The following is a 17,687-nucleotide window of genomic DNA, read 5'->3' on the forward strand; positions in this document are numbered from 1 at the left end:
TGGCATTTATATGTCAACAAGATTGTTGTTTGCCTACTTTTCATGTAACCATCTTGATAGTATCTATATCTTTTTTCCCATGGTCCTATCTAAGGCCATCTATTACGAGCGTTGTGACTAAAGTTGAGCCGAGCATTGCTACATCAGATTGTGTATGATGCTATGTTTCCTCAGACATTTTGATAAGCCAAGTGGTGCTACTTACTGAAATGTGTCTGTTAGCTGATCATGGTTATGGAAGAACAAACTGCCCAAATAAAGAATGGTTTAAATTTATGAACTGATCTGCCTTGTTTTTCCTTTTCTTGAATAGTGTATCATGGTCACAGACATAGCTGGCTGCTAATATTTATTGCTGTTATGAATGATGCTTTTAAACACTTCTAGCATGTCATGAATCTTTCTTGCTTTTTCCAGAGAGTTGGATGGGTTTGCATCCCGGTATTTATCTTGGGTTTTCCTGTAAATGATCCGTTTTTAAATTTGAGAGAGGTTTTATATAATAGTACTCTTTTATCCTTTTTCTTTTACAAGTAAATTGATTTTTTTGAAGCAATTGAAATAAAATCCTAATCATTGGGGGACATAAGGATGCTTTGATTTTTTAAACTATAATGTTAGAGACTAGAGTCGACCATATTGGTCTTTATCGTGTGTCTATTCACGGTGAGCTGCACAAGTTTGTGGGAGCACATAAAAATGGAGCATCGCTTATAGTCAAGGAGTCGGTCATGTCTTCGTTTGTCCAATTAGCGGTGTTGGCTCCTTCGTCATGCAATATGATGCATGCAACATGATAATTGACTAGCAGTACTTGCACCACATGTTTCCGAACCTATTGAAGATTGTGAATCATGCTTGGACACGTTGAATGCACATTCCACATCTCTTTCTGGCATGCTATGCTTTAGTGAAAAACAGGTTTTCTTTGGGTCTCGATAATAAGTCGGTCACGTGAGATAAATGTCGTCTGCAAGATAGTAGCTCATTTCAATATCCAGATTATTGTTATCAGAGAAATTACCTTCGTTGTCGTATGTATCAAAATGAAAAATATTTGAAAGAAAAAATTAACATATAAAGAGAAGTTGGAGACTTTGGAGATAAATTTTAAAAGGATTGAATTTTGGTGGGAGTGAAAGGAGGAAGTGGGGTATTTATAGACAAAAATAAATTAAAAAAGGAAAGTGTCGTTGGAGTGTAATAGCCGTTAGGCAATATTTTTTAAGAATGTGATTTTCGAAATAATAAAATAATGTAATGTCACGTTTCACCTCTTGATTTAGCGAAGGAAAATGGCATGCGCACTCAAGCATATGGCAACATTTTTCCCTAATATGCTTAGTGTTATGCTTCGAGCCTTCGACGTTTGAACATGCCAGCACAGACTCAACGCATGGCATTGCGCATGTTCTAAGTACCAATAATAAATTTCATAGTGTATATCACATTTCTGTCTTTCACCATAGTATGTAACTAGAAAGCTAAACGAGGAAGAAAATAACTTTCAAAAATTGATTAATAAAAGTAAATGTGAAAAAAGAGAAGTATGTATTTCACTTCAATATCATTGATGTGAAATTCCATTGCTACTTTTGTATATCAAAAGGAAAAACTAACCAAAGAGGAAATCTCCTTATCTATACTACCTTTTCAAAAACTTTGTATACCTCGATAATTTGTTGGCTTGTTGAAGATAATGAAAAGTTTCTCATAAGAAAAATTTGACAAATTTAATACGCATGTTAATTTCCAATTCCAAAAAGAAAGTTAATGGAAATAAAAAAAACTAGCTTATGATGTCTACACAAATGGCAAACCAAAATGGCTTAGAACGTGGATACTCTCTCACGTCGCCGGGAATGGGACACATAAGGATGATAACAATTCGGACGATGATGATGTTCATCACCTTATTTCATTCATTCAACAAGCTAATAATGTGTCATTTATTAAAGTACGTATTTTTCGAATTTTAGTGATGTGTATTGCTAGAATATTACTTATGTGTTTAAAAAAAAATTTATTGTGTTATTAATTAAATTGCATAGTTAATTTAATAGAGTATGTATGAGCTGTCAATGACCAAATTGAAACGTGGCATGAGCGTTACACAAACATATTGGGCAGCAAAGTAGACTTAAAAAGTTAAAACTGGAATGAAATCTTGTCTCCTTTACATTATATTCATACAAAATTGATTGTGGGAAGATTGCAATCGGCAAATCGTAATGTGAATTTTATAATAATAATAATAATAATTTTTTTCTTTGTATATTGTACAAGTACCTCTCCAACTTAATACACTAAATTAAAAATGTATGAAAAAAAAAGAATAAAAAAATCATTCACTTTCATAAATCTCCATATCCTGAGCTGGCGACTCATCATGACCCTGACCCGCCTCCTCACTTTCCATATCCATATCCATATCCATATCCACATCCATATCCGAATCCGACCCGTCTCCCCTCCCGCCCCGCGCCACAAACAAATGGATCCTCCACCCGCCCATCTCCTCCTTCCCCTCCTCCACCGGCATCCCGTATCTGCAAATCGGGCACGATCCGTGCATCCCCAGCCACCGATCGATGCAATCCGCGTGGAACCGGTGCCGGCACGGCATCTCCTTCGCCTCCGCCTCCTCCTCCTCGTACTCCGCCAGGCAGATCGCGCACTCCTCCCCGGCCTCCGACACCTGCACCACCGGCAGCGACTCGATCGAGGCCTTCGTCGCCGGCAGAGGCCCCTCCTTCCCGGGGACCTCGCGGAGGAGGGACTCCATGTCGAGGGAGCCTTCCACCAGGGTTATCGATCGGGTCGGCTGGTGGACGAACACGGCGACCTCGCCGGGAGGGGAATCGGCGGCGGCGGCCATGCGGAGGATCCAGGGGAGGAGGAGCGCGGTGGCGCCTCTGGTGCTCAGCTCCTCCAGCGACGGCGGCGCCGACGACGACTCCGAATTTGACGAAGACATTTTTGCTTTTTGAATTTGATTTTAGTGAGGGGAATTGGTAAGAAGGAAAATGGGTAAATGGGGCGGGTTTTATATATTTGGGGGTGGGGACCCGCGACGGCGGGGTTTAGTAAATAGGGCGGTGGAATATTCTAGAAATTTGTGAACAAATATTATTTTAATCATTTGAATTTGGATGGGGAGTGTATTTCTTTAATACAACGAGTATTACATACATAACTATGGATTAATGACCAAATTCAACTCATTTTATTGGCACGTTTGAAACAAATTTTTGGACTTTACGATTGTCACTTCATTTTTTCTTTTTACAATTTAAACAATAAATAAAAGAAATACTTGTTCAAATCATAATATAATAAAATATCAGTACTATCATTTTGTCCTCTAAAATAGAGTAATAGATAATGAATGAAGTAATATTAGTTAAAAATCCCACATGCATCATTAGTAGCGTTTAATGACAGATTTTTAGTATTGAATCACATATGTCAAAATTAAATTACACTTCATTCATTAAAAATTGAGTTTTTTAGAAAAAGAATGAAGTGTAATTTTAGGTACGGTTCACTTTGATTTTCTGTACTATGTTATTTTTCTAACAGATTTTACTAGAAGCAATTTAAAATGCATAACCTTATTTTAGTCAAATTGTCCGGTTCTACAATCTTTATCTTCAAATCCTCCAATCAGATTTAAGTGATCCATTATCAGAAATGAGGGAGCAATGTATGCAAAATACCAAAATATTAAATTTATTTTGGTAGAAGTCTACGTCTTATCAAAGTAGCTTGGTACGAGCAAGTGATTCATGGCATACGTAGTGGAAGTGTAAGCCAAGATTCGATTAGAAAACTGTGGAATTTAGGTGGAAGTGATGTTGTGGTTTGGCCTCACTTGATTTGTTGTACCTTGAGTAGCCATGTCGTGGACTCTACTGCAATTTCTTATTATTTATTTCGTTACTTTTAATATATAGTACTCCTCTATTATATGATGAATTTCTACTTGTAATAGATAGATTGAAAATTTACAAAAGTATAGTATACCCTAATTATTATACTAATATAATTATAAATCCTAGTTACTTTGTTTGGAGCCAAGATTTTTTCTACGTGATCTAAGACCATTTCTAAGACCATTTCTAATGGTACACTAAAATTTAAAATGAATAGAGAATTAGTTCCAATAATACTCTATAATTAATCTTTTTTTTTGTTTTTGAGCAAATAGCACTCTCTTCGTCTCAACTAAGTTGAGTCATACTTTTTGAGACGTCTCAACAAAGTTGAATTATTTCTTTCTTTTTTTTAACAAAAAAAACATCTGATAAGTGTTACTCCACTTTACTTCATCACATACTTTACTCTCTCTTATCTCCCTTATTTTTTTCTCTCTTTTATCTTATTATTCCCTTCGTCCCACAAGAGTGTTACTATAACATTTTCTTTTGTAGTCTATCCCACAAATGTATAAAATTCTAATTTTATAAATTATTTTCTCTTTAATGAGGCATGACTCATTTTCCACTAACAATACTTAAATCACTTTTTCTCACTATATTTCTCTTACTATACTAATTTTGCATTAAAACTCGTGTCCAATCAAAAGTTCATGCTTTTAGGGGGCGGAAGGAGTATCATTTAACTTATTCAATATAAATTTCTTAATTTCCGTATCCAAAAGAAATGATCCAACTTACTTAGAGCATCTCCAACCATTTAAACTAACCCAAACTCATTTTAGTGTAAATGTTACATCAAATATGATTTTACTCCAACCATTTACACTAAACTCAAACTTAAAAGAATATTCTCTCTATTATGCTTTTTTTACTCACAAGATTTGAAAAAAAATTGGTTTGAGTTTAGTGTAAACCTAAAAATAGGTATTTTTTTCTCAAAAACCAAAAATGAGATTGGTTTTTTAGTACTATTTGAGCTAAATACTTATCCTATTTTGAGTTTTGGTGTATTCTTGGAGATGATCTTAGAACGGAGAGAGTACCTATTTTTAGGTTTACACTAAAACAAACTCAAATCACTTTTCCGAATTTTGTGAGAAAAAATACACTACTCCATAGATTATTTGTTTTAAGTGAAGTATGAGTTTAGTGACATTTACACTAAAAATGAGTTTGAGTTTATTGTAGTAAATGATTGGAGATGCTTTATGAGAAATTTAATAATAAAATCTTAATTTTATCTATATAAATTAAATTCTAATGTTCAAAGTACATATATATTAAATTCTAATGTTAAAGAATATGCAAGCTTGACATAAAGCTTAATATGTACTCCTATATAAAAGGAAGACGAAAATATATTCTAATGCATAACTTCTTCAATTTTGAGTTGTGATTGTGGAAGGAAAACAAAGAAGTAAAAACTTAGTCCAAAAACTTGAATCTAATAATTTATTCCAACTTTTGATGTGTCTCATAAATCTATGAATTGTTATCAATGATTGTAAAATCGATTCAGAGTAGCAAACTATTGAAATTGGAAAGAAAAGGAAACTAAAAAACGGTGCACCACTATTCTAATCTTTGATGGCAATAATATTTAGGATTTTTTTGTGATTTTATACATAGTAAAGACCACACTCAATTATTACTAGAGTTTGCGATTTTATGCAAAAACCGCCAATTTGTGCTATTTCTTTAATTTTATTCCACTCAACTTCATTTATAAACATGATCGTATCATTTTCTCAAATCATACACAAACAAAAACTCTTAATTATTTATTCTCTTCTATAAAACTTTTCTCCAAGTTGTGAAAGCTATGAATTATTCGCTCTCGTACACAATAGGGGTCGGTCCTACCACAAATTAAATTGATCTCAAATAACTTTCTTAAAAGGATACTTACGACTTACGAGTACGTTTATTGATTACTTACATTAATGTACAATTATGAAAATTTTATGTTGCATAAAAATTGGTCACTCCAAACACAAATAGTACTGCTTAAAATAACTCAATTCTATTTTATCCTGTCAATATCATTTATGCCACCAATAAGTAAAGGTATTAAAGATTTTTTGCTAAAGTTAAACTATAATAAGCCTATTTATTAACCCCCTAAAGAATTCACCAAAATACAAAATCAAATTAAAGAATATTCGAGTTTAATCAAATCTCACACTGCTAAAATTAAAAACACAAAATCCTTCAAGTTTGCAGCTGCCACCGCGCTCCCAGTGAATTTGCAACCTGGGATTTCGTTTCCGCAGCGAAACCCCACTACTCCATGGATTTTTCCTTCGACGTTTTCCAAATCTACCGTCAGTACTATGGTAATTTTTCGTCGCAATTTCTTTTTGTTACTTTTTTTTAAATCTGGGTGTTTGTTGTAAGACTTTGGTTGAATTGAATTTGACGAATCTTTGTTTTTTGGTATTTACTAGTGTACCGTTAAGATGTTCTTCCATGAGTTCTCAATTCTTAGAATATGGGCTGTTTATGTCGGTTTGCAAGATTTCATATTTTGTTGATTAAATTAGCTCATGGTTTTGATGGGAGGGGGGAGGGATTAAGTTGTTTTGATCAAAGACTAGATTTTGATTTTGGGAAAGATTAGTTGAGGTGAAATTGGGGAAATTTGATGTTCCAGTTGGTATTTTGCTAAGGTTTTGAACTGTGTTCTGATTCTCTTGAATCATGATTTTGTGTCAGATATTACATCGAGGGCTATTATAAATAAGTCGGAAGATCATGGTCCGTACGAAGAGTTGCAGAGGACAAGAGACTTGAGAGAGGAATTGGCACAGCTGTGGAAATTGGTGGAGCCAAAAGTCAGTACAAGGTAGTAGTAGCTATTTTGTGAAGAGAAACCATTTAGAAAAAATGACTAAGTTTAGTTAAATCGTTCGATCGTGGAGATGAGATTTGAGGTCTAATCTGAAAAATGTGTAATATTAGCATACATATATGAAAGCTGCAGCTTAAAGAAGAATTTTTGAAAGTTGAAACAGGTGAAGTTTTTAAGCAGTTTTATGTTATTCCCGAAGGATAATGTGGTGGAATAGTTTCAGTTGGATAGGAAATGTGATGCAAAAAAGAGTATTATGTTGTGACATATATTGGCAGTTCGAAGCAATCACAAAACATGGTGTTTGTATGTCTATGTGGATGACTTCCTGTTCTTCTACTTAGTTACTTTCTTTCACATTGGTTCTTGCTTGTAAAGAACTATACTCTCAGTTTGTGGTCCTCTCAATGCTTGATCTTCTAAATGAACACTTCAGGAATGAATTCTATTAAGAGAACTGAAAAGTGTCGTATTCTGCTATAGTGTTTCGATTCTAGATGAAGTGTCCAAGCTGATGTCAAGACTAAACTTGAGGGTAAGGTGCCATCTTTTGCTACTAACGTCTCATTGGCTCCTCGAAAAGGCAATTTTTAGATGCGTCCGTCTCAGTACTCTTTTATCCCGCAGGCAGAGTATTCTGAGTTCTCACGCTTTTATGACTTTGTGTTCTTCATTTGTCGGGAAAATGGCCAGAAAAACATCAGTAAGTTGATGACCGGTTTTAGCATTTTAATCTGTGACATAAATACACTTTTCACAACTAATAATAACATGAGTGTTTTCCAGCTGCAAGCAGGGCTATTATGGCGTGGAGATTAGTCTTATCTGGAAGGTTTCGTCTGCTTAATCATTGGTGCAACTTTGTGGAGGTAAGTTTCTTGTATTAGGGCTTCAACTTTGATTAATGATTAGCAATTATGGTCTTTTTGTATACTACTACTACAATATAAGCTTGTATGATGCAATTTCTGCGTTTATCGAAATTGACCTTTTGGGCTACTCACTTGATCTCCAGAAAAATCAACGATATAACATATCTGAGGACACGTGGCGACAAGTTTTAGCTTTCAGTCGATGTGTCCATGAAAATCTTGAAGGGTACGACCCCGAAGGTATTGTCTTCATATGTCATACCTATTACTACTACTTTTCAGAGGAGAAATTGTGAATGTGTTAATGATAATAGAAATTGTGGGCGAGTGAAGTGAGGCTTCATATAAACTTAGTACGGAGTATATAATATTGTGACTGTGGAATTTAAGTTATTATGTATCTGAATGTCCTCACTTTAAAATTGTCTTCACCAGGAGCATGGCCGGTACTTATTGATGACTTCGTCGAATACATGTACAGGTACAACATCTCAATGACTGCAAAATAAGTAGTATATGTATAAACGCTAGCATATACTGATATTATCACTTTTTTTTACAATTTTAACCCAACAAGTTATAAATACGTCGTTCAAGCCCAATAAATTGGATTTGTGATATAGCTCGGAAGTGATTCCTGGCAACCAAAGATGACATGTGGTTGCCAATGTAGACGAAATGATGTCGTTTCGTGTTAAAGGGAAATACATTGGTTTAACATGGAGTAACATATAAACCATGGTACTAATATGATTTCTGACAGATCTAGCCTGACAATTTGTTAAAATTTCTTGCATCGACTTTGGCAGTCACATGTCTTCTCCGATGGCCCACTATGCTTTTTGATGCAGAAAATCACATCCAGACTAAATTTTCACAAATCCAATATATTGAGGTTGGGTAATGTTAAAACTGTCACAAATCCAATTGAGCTTGAATGATTTATTGGGCTAAAAATGTCAGTCATATTGTTAGAAAATCAATGTATTTACCCTATGTTGATCATGAAATTCTTTGAGAAACCATTTTGTCTTTTGAATACATTAACAAATGATTTTCCCTTCACATTATTGATATACCATGTGACGTAGGATTAGGGGAAGCCATGGTGATTCATTCTGCAACTGCAATGATGCGGAAGCCCAACCAGGCGAGATCACATCATCGGGTACTGCTCATAACGATATATTGATACTAGTCTTTGCTCATTCAAAATCCATTTCTCCCTTGTAAAACTACTGGACAAACGCCAGGTTTGAAAAACTACCCCGGTTCGAAGAGGAGGTTCTGGGGCAACAATGAGCAGGCAGGACAGGACTCATGTACGAGCAATAGTAGCTATGCAAGTTGCAAGAGACGGAATATGTATCTCCCAGAGTTGGATTATGCCAAGTCCGTATGTTCAGTCGAGGGCTGTTTGTCGAAGGGGTTTGCAGGACTTCTCTCTGGCCATTCGTGTCTCAATTTCGAGCAAGATAGACGAGTTCCATACACTTAAAAATTGCGTAAGTTTGAGGCTTGGTTGCAGCGCTTTGATTTGTTTGAGATTATTGAAATGAGTAAGGCTACTCAGCTTCTTATTATTATTATCTACTAGTAATAAAATGCTTAATTTGAATGTCACACTACTCTTATCCTATTCTATCATATCAATAGAAAATGTAGTTGTCGCGTGGCAAGATAGGACATAGATCTCACCTCTGATACATGGCAGCAAAAAGAACTTCCTCGTAGTTCTGCACTGCGATGTCCCAACTCACATCTCTCCTTGTATCAGTTCGTCTTTCTCTGTTTCCTCAAAATTGAGAAATCATCGACAGGACCACGGCCCTGTTTACTCGAAATTTTCAAAACCCCTTATTTCGTGTGCGTAGATACAGAGGATTGCCGTGGCATAGTGACCTTACTCTCACCTGGGTTGGAGGTGGATTAAGATATGTTGAATGGATGAAACCAGTTTCCGGCTTTATATCCCGGCTGGCCCACCCGCATTCATTGCACCGATTGCTCGAAATCACAGATAGATTACAATACGAAATTCCCCCAACTATTTTGAGGCTAGTATTGAAATCAATGACCGATTCATTTGCCTCAAAAACACAATCAAGGATCCTAGCAATGAGGAAACATGAGTGCATAAAAATGGGGAATTTATAAACGTGCGATGAACAAAACAGCAAGATGAATTAGATCGATTGGCGATCCGTTCCAATTGGCAATTGCTAGTTGGAATTAGTCACAACGACGGAGAGTATGTTGGAAATTGGAATAGCAAGCGAGGCACCAAATAACATAAATATATTTGAACTCGATCCTGCAACTTACTCCATACAATTATGACATTATCATTCAAAATATACTACTGTTAAAGCAGCTTGAGTGGATTTGATCGAATTGAATCATCACAAATAATCTACAAAGAAAAGCTCACATTTTTTAGCGCTGTCTTCAACATATAGGTCTAGTCAGTCAAGGATGAATAGAAGGAAGATTTGGCAAAGAGGATGATGGAAAATAAAATCTCACTTATAATACACAATTATTCAAATTTTCATAATTTGTAAATAATCTTAGCAAAACGCCGCTTCCATATAAAAAAACTTGACCTCGGAAATGGTATGGTCCGATTTTCGGCTTCAACGATCTCTGAAATTCAGCCGCTGCTGGAGCGATGTTTCTCTCTCTTACACTCTTCTTCTTCGCTCAAACAACTGTTGCAGATTCATGTCCAGTTAATAATATCTGGCCTCCATCGCAACTCCTGCTTCGCTGAGGAGATCATCCAGCTGTGCACTTCCGCTTCACTCAAGGCGAAACATCAAATTGATTGCATAAATCACGCTCACCGTCTTGCTAATTGCTATCAAAACTTGGATTCTTCGTCATGGAACAGTGTGATAAGGGCCTACGCCACCTCCGATTCGGGCTCGCAGCGAGAGGCCTTGAGGGCTTTTCTCGATATGCGGCGGTTGGGAGTCGGACCCGACGGCCATACTTTCCCTTATGTGTTTAAGTCGTGCGCTTCATTTCTCGGCTTCAGTGAGGGGCGGCAGGTTCATGGGGATGCGTTGAAGCATGGTTTGCATCTAAATGTGTATGTGCAGAACACCATGATTCATTGCTATGGGTCTTGTAGGAAGTTGACGGATGCCTACAGGGTGTTCGATGAAATGTCCCACAGAACTCTTGTTTCCTGGAACTCGATGATGAATGCTAATGTGGAGTGCGGTTGGTTTTATGAATCGGTGGAGCTTTTTCTTAAGATGAGACGCGCTGGATTTGTGGCGGACGAGACGACCATGGTGATTGTGCTTTCTGCTTGTGCGGAGCTTGGGAATTTGAGCTTGGGGAAGTGGTTGCATTCTCAGGTGATTGAGAATGATATGGTTGTGAATTGTCAGCTGGGAACTGCTCTCGTCGACATGTATGGGAAATGTGGGAATGTTGGTTATGCTAGTTTTGTTTTTAATAGGATGGTTCATCGAAACGTCTGGACATGGAGCTCTATGATCACTGGGTTTGCGCAGCACGGGTTTGCTGGACAAGCCCTCGAGATATTTCAGGAGATGAGGAATCAATCTGTCAAGCCTAATCGCGTGACTTTTCTTGGAGTTCTTAGTGCGTGTAGCCATGGTGGATTGACAGAGGACGGGCAGCGTTATTTCAAAGAGATGGAACAAGTGCATGGGATCAAGCCCATGATGGTACACTATTGCGCCATGGTCGACATGTTGGGCCGTGCTGGCCGTCTTAAAGAGGGTTACGAGTTTGTGATGAGCATGCCTATTGAGGCTGATGGTGTTGTGTGGAGGGCGTTGCTCAGCTCTTGTCACATTCATGACATGAATGACTACAGCGGTGTGAGTGAGAGGGCGAGGGAGAAGCTGATGGAGCTAGAACCGAAGAGGAGCGGCAACCTTGTGATGATCGCAAACAACTATGCTGAAGTTGGATTGTGGGAGAAAGCAGGTGCTCTCAGGAGCAAAATGAGAGTCAAAGGGTTGAAGAAGATAGCTGGAGAGAGCTGCATAGAGATAGCCGGTAACACTTTTAGATTCTTATCCGGAGACAACTCTTGCTTTGCTTGGGATGATATATTCTTGCTGCTGAAAATACTTAACTTGCATATGAAGATGGTCTGTTTTGAATGAAACGTGTTGTCATATTTGAAATGTGTTATGTGATTTAGCCATAATTGCTGAAATCTAAGTTCAAGTAGAGATTGATAGTGTGCCATCAAATGAATGAAAGCATGTAACTTTTTGTTAATGATGATAAATATTTGTAACAAATCTACACTGCCATCAAAGGCTATGGATAATCTGTAATATGGAAATATAAGTACCAAGAACAAGGATAACAAGGCCAATCGGCATGATGAAGCCGATGATAGCCAATTCGAAACCAAACTTCCTATAAGCCTGTGTGATCTTCAAGTAGCATATGCATGGAAGCAATATTGAAGCTGTTGCACTAAAAAATGCTCCAATAAGTGACATTAGGTATCCAAAATACGGCAGGGCCACAGCTACGATAACACTGGCTCCGACCAAGATAGTTCTTACCAGTAAACTGTAGAATCTTCTCTCACAGTAAGGTTTAAAATAGGTTTCAATTGTGTCAACTATTGGCTTTAACAGCAATGGATATTTGGCTATAGGATTGATTAAAGCAGTGAAAGTTGCCACTTTAGAGCTATAACTGTTTGTTGGAAGACTCAATGTTATCTGCGATTTTACTTCTGATCCGAACATTAGGTATCCGATAATTGCCATTGAAACATAGGTTGCTGTACTGAACACAAAGCCGACGAGGAGAACCTGTCAAAAGCATTATAAAAAACCTAACCGAACAAGTGAATCAAGAATAAAATCTCGAAGAATTTAGTTTACCAAGTGGAATTGTCTTTGATTACTGCTCGAGTTGTACAGAGTGGGAAAAACTGAATGAGCATGATAGCACATAGTATATAAGCTGCAAGCCGTAGGAAGTCCGCTCCAGTTTATAAGAACTCCATTTTGATGAAATCCAACACCATCAAATAGGCCTGACCATAAAACTGAACCTAGTATGACTATATAGGCTAAGACACCTGTGGCAGATATGTATGAGAGAGTCGTCATCTTATTAATCCAAATCAGTGGTAGTACCACGAGGGCGACTAATATGATGAAACTCCGTGGTCCTCCAATTTGGATACCATGTATGTTTGTTTCCAGGTTTGGTAGTAATTTATGCAAGTTATCTCCGGCTAATATTAGAAAACCTACGTCAATTAAGAAAAGTTCGAGATGAATGGAAACGGAGATAAGTATTCTTCCCTTTCTACCAAAAGCCTTATCACCAATATCAGGATAGCTTCTTACACTCGGGTCTGCGTCCATACATCTTTTAATCAACAAGCCTGTATAGAAGGTCGCACTAGCAATGACGAACAGAGGTATAAGGCTTAACCAACCTCCAGATGATATGGCATATGGAATTGACATAATCCCAACCCCTGAAAAGAATGTGGTTTATTTGTTAAATCTCCAAATCTCAAGAGGGAAACATATTGTCATTATGTTAGAGAAACCATGAGAGAGATAGAAACCTGCAAGGGTGTTGACAGTGTTGAAAGTTGTCTTGAAAAATGAGGTTGTTCCAGATGAAATGTAGCTCACTGATTCACCCTTCTCAGATTTGTCCATGCCACAAACATCAAGCATGTCGTTTTCTCTGACTTGCATCTTAAGTTTGTATGTGAAATTGGAACGAGAAAGATGAATTCAATTATTTTTGTTGTAGGAGTATAGGCTGACTTTGAACATACTTGAATACGAAAATAAATTTGATACCGAACTATAGGCGTAGTTTCATACATTTTCTTCTCTGTTACATCTAATTGATAATTTTACTCTCCAAATTGTTTACAGTAATCTATGTTAGCTAATAGATTGCCTAATAATTAGGTATAAAATTTCAATGTTCAGGTTAAACCTAACCATATGTCATTTATCCGCTACAGTATAATTATCAAATTTTCATCCCTTGCTGTTCGGTAGTAGATCTATTAAGGTGGTAGGAGTATTTGGTTTGATAGATAAGATAAGATTGAGTCTTATTGGGTATATATAAAGTCTGGTACATATCTCAAGAAGTTGTGAAAACCTTGTTTGTATATTTGGATTAGTGATGACACAAAATTGTAGTGCTGCATTTTTATAGCTGTTTTGCCCTATTACATCTTCATACACAAATACATAGATATACACTAATTGGCTACATGTATAGATTCTCAAATATTTGTAACAGACATGTATAAGTACCAACAACTAGAATAATAAGCCCCATCAACACAGTAGACCTAATGACCACCAACTCAAATCCTAGATCCACACAAGCTCCACAAATCCTCAGGTAGCAGAAGCACGGCAGCAATATCGACCCTATCACCGTCGTGAAAGCTCCAACAAGCGACATGAAAATTTCGTAGTAAGGTATGGTAAGGGCTACAAGGACAGTGCTGCAGAGCAGCAAGCTTCCTGTGAATGCGCTGCAGCTTCTTTTGCCATGCGTAGACATCAGCTGACTCTCTATTGCATCGACAAGAGGCTTTAGAAACAACGCGTATTTAGATAGAGGATTCACTAGAACAGTATATGTAGCTACTTTAGAGCTCAGTGTATTTGTAGGGAGGTTAAGAGTTATCTGAGACTGCAGCTGTGAACCGAACATTAGGTATCCCAAAATGGCCATTGCTACGCAAACAGCCGTAGCTATCACAAAACATAGTATCAATACCTGCAAAAGAACACCAATTAGCACTCACCTTTTACTCACAAAATCATTGTAGCAGATTTACGATTTAGTCTTAGATGAATTACCCATTTGAACTGTTTTCTGTTTCTCATCGAAGTATAGAGAGTAGGGAAGATTGGATGACTACAGTAACAGAGTGTGTATAAACTCATACTAGTAGGTAGCCCTCTCCAGTTGAAGAACACTCCTTTCTGATTAAATCCAACTCCATCAGACGCCCCGGACCAGACAACTGAACCTGCTATGACAACGGTAGCCACGATCCCAGTAGCAGATACATATGATAGAGTGGTAAGATTATCTATCCAAACAGTGGGCATGATTATAACCGCAGCTAACAGAATACATGTTTGACGCCCATTGATCACGAACCACCCTTGCACGTTGACTTGGAGATCAGGTAACAGATTGTGCAAGTTATCTGCAACTAGTATGAGGAAACCTATGGACAGCAAGTAAAGTTCAAGATTCATGAAAATGGAGACGACGAGTCTCCCTCTGGCACCAAACGCCTTTTCACCTATGCCGGGATAGGTTCTTATGTTGGGATCGGCTTCCATACATTTCTTGATCAGTATCCCTGTGTAGCACGTCGCACTTGAAATGACCAGCAGGAGGAGCAAGCTCGCCCAGCCTCCACACGACAGCGCGTATGGCACTGATAGAACTGCAATCCCTGGTGATAGTAACATCATTGTAGTTGAAAAGAGAACTATATGATGGTAGTAATCATAGTAGAAAAGGAGAGAGAACATACCTAGAAGAGAATTTAGGCCATTGAAAGTCGTCTTGAAAAATGATGCAGTTCCGTTGTTACTATCAGCCAAGATTGGCACAGTTACAGAATCACAAGCCTCCTCCTGCATTGTTCTTTTGGCTTTAAAATTCAAGAAACGTAAGATAAATTTTACATACATACATATATATACATGGTTGTGTTAGGATGAAATCTGTATAACTAAAATCAAATTAATCTCATCCAATGGATTAAAACATGGAAGGCTTAGATTTAGTTAAAACATGTAGTATTATAGTTCCATCGGAGCATCATCACATGACTATTATATTAATCCGTGATATTAATGGTTGTCACCAGCACCTTTACAAATTCGAAAATAGTACACGTCGTCAATAGTCATAACATTGAAAATACATGTATATTTGTGGTGATATTTTTGAATTATTAATCTCTTACATGTGATTACAGCGTTTGATCAACTATTAAAAAAACAAAATAAGAATCACGTTGTGGAGCAATCAAGACTTTTCCGATTGCGAAAATGACAAATGATGTGAAGAACCATGGTTGTGCAATAAAGAAAAGGAATATAGAACAGACGTGCCAAGGAAAAACAAAGTTAGTACTTGTATATAATTAGATTGTCATACAAGTTTAAAATTAACCCTTAATAATTTGAATGGTTTTTTATCACTAAATTATGTCTAACATGTTCTTTGAATATTGAATTAGTAATACAGCTTCTTAAATATTTAGTGTGATTGATTTATAGATTTGAACACCCTGGACTCTTCTTATTCATTATTTTCTTGATTGTAGTGTTAAAGAATAGTAGTACATGAATTTGTCATGCTATTTTTATATTGTTTTGTTTTTCAAGATAAACGGAAAGCCATGTGGACACGATGGTTTACTTTAAAAATGAAGAAGCTTTCTCGAAAAATAGAGAATTACCATAGTGGGGAGAGTCTTTTTAGGTGTTACCACCCCTATAGTACACATTTAATATTATTTTTAAAATGGTTTTTATGAAGTATAAAAGCGTGGATTTATGGAACTATAAAAGGTGGTATAAAAGAGGCTATGAAACATGAATATTGGATAATGGGTTGTCAAATTATGAATAAATGGATTACGGATTATGAATATTGGATAATAAGTTTTTGAATTGTAAAATTATTTTAGAAAAAAGAGAGTATGATTGTACATTTTTGTTCTCACGTAAATATATCCCTGAAAAAGTGAATTAAAATATGATTTGAGATTCAAAACGAGGGATTGCTAATAAGCTGATTAATTAATGCTGGCATGATTGTTGGAACGCCAATTTTCGCTTTATTTTGAATTAGTGTTGTAGAAATAAATAACAATTGAGCGTGTTACATTTTCTCCTTTGGGTCGGCCAAGCCCAACTCCACAATCTCAGCCCAAAGCATCGAGCCCAATCCGGAATCAAGAAAATAAGCCCAAGAATAACGGCGACGGTGTCTCCGTTCAACGGCGTCGTATCTTCACCGGCAGTTTCTCTTTGACACTTTTAGTGTGTTATGTGTATATATGATACTGTTTCTCATCTCCAGGTATGAACGTATATGCAAAGAAGATATTTACAAATGTGGAGAATAATATATAGTAGCAGTTGACTTCATATATATGCGTTTAAATAAGGTATATACACAATATAAATCTAATAAAAAATATTTTGATTAGGTATATACACAATTATATAAGCAATCAAGATATTTTAGATATAATTAAACAAACGTGTTTGCCTGGAGTACTATCAAGTAGCATGACAAAAACATGTACGGAGTATTCTTTGGAAAAAAAAGGTCAAGGTGTTCAAATTTATACATCAATAATAGTAGTAAATATGTTCGTACAGCTGTATTAATAATTCAATATTCAGAGGAATATGTATAAAATCAGAATACCTGCATTTAGTTTAGTGATAAAAAACCATTCAAATTAATCAAGGGTTTATCTTAATAGATTAATTAAATTTTGCTCTTATTTGGCCATGTTATTTGAAATTATTATAGTAGTAGTAGTAGTACTTAATTTTGTTTTTCCTTGGCACGTCTGTTCTTTATTCTTCTTTCTTATTCAACAATCACGATTTTTAATATCATTTGACATTTTCAAAAAGTCTTGATTAGGGTTTAGGGTTTTCACATCATTTGTCTTCGCAAAGTGATTCAGATTTAGGTGACCCCATATTTCACACACTTCATTTTTTTTTTATCATTTTTGGCAGTGGACCTCATATTTCACCTCACATTTTATTATAAAACTAATACTTTAAAAGTAGGATCCACATTCAACCAACTTTTTCAACTCACTTTCCATTACATTTCTTAAATCCCGTGTCAGGTCAAAGTGTGTCAATATTTAGGGGACGGAGGTAGTATCAATTATAGTTGCTCAAACCCCACATTCTCATGTACGAGATTAATATTTCAAACATATAATCATAAATAGAC

At 36.4% G+C, this 17,687-nt stretch overlaps 5 protein-coding genes across 7 annotated transcripts; 2 read left to right on the top strand and 3 right to left on the bottom strand.

Moving 5' to 3' along the window:
- Positions 1-2,212: 2,212 nt before the first annotated feature.
- LOC125207425 (E3 ubiquitin-protein ligase MPSR1-like) lies at positions 2,213-3,029 on the bottom strand. The gene has a single exon (XM_048106758.2). The coding sequence runs from the start codon at positions 2,975-2,977 to the stop codon at positions 2,345-2,347; it is 633 nt and encodes a 210-aa protein (XP_047962715.1). The 5' UTR covers positions 2,978-3,029; the 3' UTR covers positions 2,213-2,344.
- A 3,063-nt stretch (positions 3,030-6,092) lies between these two features.
- On the top strand, positions 6,093-9,287 carry AAR3 (defective in cullin neddylation protein (DUF298)). 3 transcript variants are annotated; one of them, XM_048102209.2, is made up of 9 exons: positions 6,093-6,277; positions 6,657-6,789; positions 7,276-7,327; positions 7,420-7,495; positions 7,579-7,661; positions 7,808-7,904; positions 8,100-8,145; positions 8,762-8,832; positions 8,918-9,287. In XM_048102209.2, exons 1-9 carry the CDS (start codon positions 6,232-6,234, stop codon positions 9,160-9,162), a joined length of 849 nt encoding a protein of 282 aa, XP_047958166.1. In that variant the 5' UTR covers positions 6,093-6,231; the 3' UTR covers positions 9,163-9,287. The 3 variants fall into 3 exon arrangements, with proteins under 3 accessions (XP_047958166.1, XP_047958164.1, XP_047958165.1); XM_048102207.2 differs by having other exon boundaries at positions 6,094-6,277; positions 8,756-8,832; XM_048102208.2 differs by having other exon boundaries at positions 6,096-6,277; positions 6,657-6,786; positions 8,756-8,832.
- An 846-nt stretch (positions 9,288-10,133) lies between these two features.
- Positions 10,134-11,905, top strand: LOC125203667 (Pentatricopeptide repeat (PPR) superfamily protein). The gene has a single exon (XM_048102064.2). The coding sequence runs from the start codon at positions 10,283-10,285 to the stop codon at positions 11,813-11,815; it is 1,533 nt and encodes a 510-aa protein (XP_047958021.2). The 5' UTR covers positions 10,134-10,282; the 3' UTR covers positions 11,816-11,905.
- LOC148923838 (amino acid transporter AVT1I-like) lies at positions 11,887-13,478 on the bottom strand. Its single transcript, XM_089059981.1, has 3 exons — positions 13,258-13,478; positions 12,557-13,164; positions 11,887-12,484 (listed from the first exon to the last, which is right to left on the bottom strand). The coding sequence occupies exons 1-3, from the start codon at positions 13,391-13,393 to the stop codon at positions 11,969-11,971; spliced, it is 1,260 nt and encodes a 419-aa protein (XP_088916107.1). The 5' UTR covers positions 13,394-13,478; the 3' UTR covers positions 11,887-11,968.
- Positions 13,479-13,744: 266 nt separating this feature from the next.
- Positions 13,745-15,216, bottom strand: LOC125203669 (amino acid transporter AVT1I-like). The gene is made up of 2 exons (XM_089059982.1): positions 14,531-15,216; positions 13,745-14,447 (listed from the first exon to the last, which is right to left on the bottom strand). The coding sequence occupies exons 1-2, from the start codon at positions 15,158-15,160 to the stop codon at positions 13,926-13,928; spliced, it is 1,152 nt and encodes a 383-aa protein (XP_088916108.1). The 5' UTR covers positions 15,161-15,216; the 3' UTR covers positions 13,745-13,925.
- Positions 15,217-17,687: the final 2,471 nt, after the last annotated feature.

This window comes from Salvia hispanica, chromosome 6 (genome assembly GCF_029641045.1).
Source record: "Salvia hispanica isolate PSC_SH4W2 chromosome 6, Shi_PSC_v1, whole genome shotgun sequence".
NCBI classification, from domain to species: Eukaryota; Viridiplantae; Streptophyta; class Magnoliopsida; order Lamiales; family Lamiaceae; genus Salvia; species Salvia hispanica.

Excerpts from the sequence above, each read along its gene's own strand:
- LOC125207425 (XM_048106758.2), bottom strand. The coding sequence starts at position 2,977 with ATGTCTTCGTCAAATTCGGAGTCGTCGTCGGCGCCGCCGTCGCTGGAG.
- AAR3 (XM_048102207.2), top strand. The coding sequence starts at position 6,232 with ATGGATTTTTCCTTCGACGTTTTCCAAATCTACCGTCAGTACTATG. Across the intron at positions 6,278-6,656 it reads AATCTACCGTCAGTACTATG|ATATTACATCGAGGGCTATT; the intron begins GTAATTTTTCGT and ends ATTTTGTGTCAG. Across the intron at positions 7,662-7,807 it reads ATTGGTGCAACTTTGTGGAG|AAAAATCAACGATATAACAT; the intron begins GTAAGTTTCTTG and ends CTTGATCTCCAG.
- LOC125203667 (XM_048102064.2), top strand. The coding sequence starts at position 10,283 with ATGGTCCGATTTTCGGCTTCAACGATCTCTGAAATTCAGCCGCTGCTG.
- LOC148923838 (XM_089059981.1), bottom strand. The coding sequence starts at position 13,393 with ATGCAAGTCAGAGAAAACGACATGCTTGATGTTTGTGGCATGGACAAA. Across the intron at positions 13,165-13,257 it reads CACTGTCAACACCCTTGCAG|GGGTTGGGATTATGTCAATT; the intron begins GTTTCTATCTCT and ends CATTCTTTTCAG. Across the intron at positions 12,485-12,556 it reads ATCAAAGACAATTCCACTTG|GTTCTCCTCGTCGGCTTTGT; the intron begins GTAAACTAAATT and ends TGCTTTTGACAG.
- LOC125203669 (XM_089059982.1), bottom strand. The coding sequence starts at position 15,160 with ATGATGTTACTATCACCAGGGATTGCAGTTCTATCAGTGCCATACGCG. Across the intron at positions 14,448-14,530 it reads ACAGAAAACAGTTCAAATGG|GTATTGATACTATGTTTTGT; the intron begins GTAATTCATCTA and ends GTTCTTTTGCAG.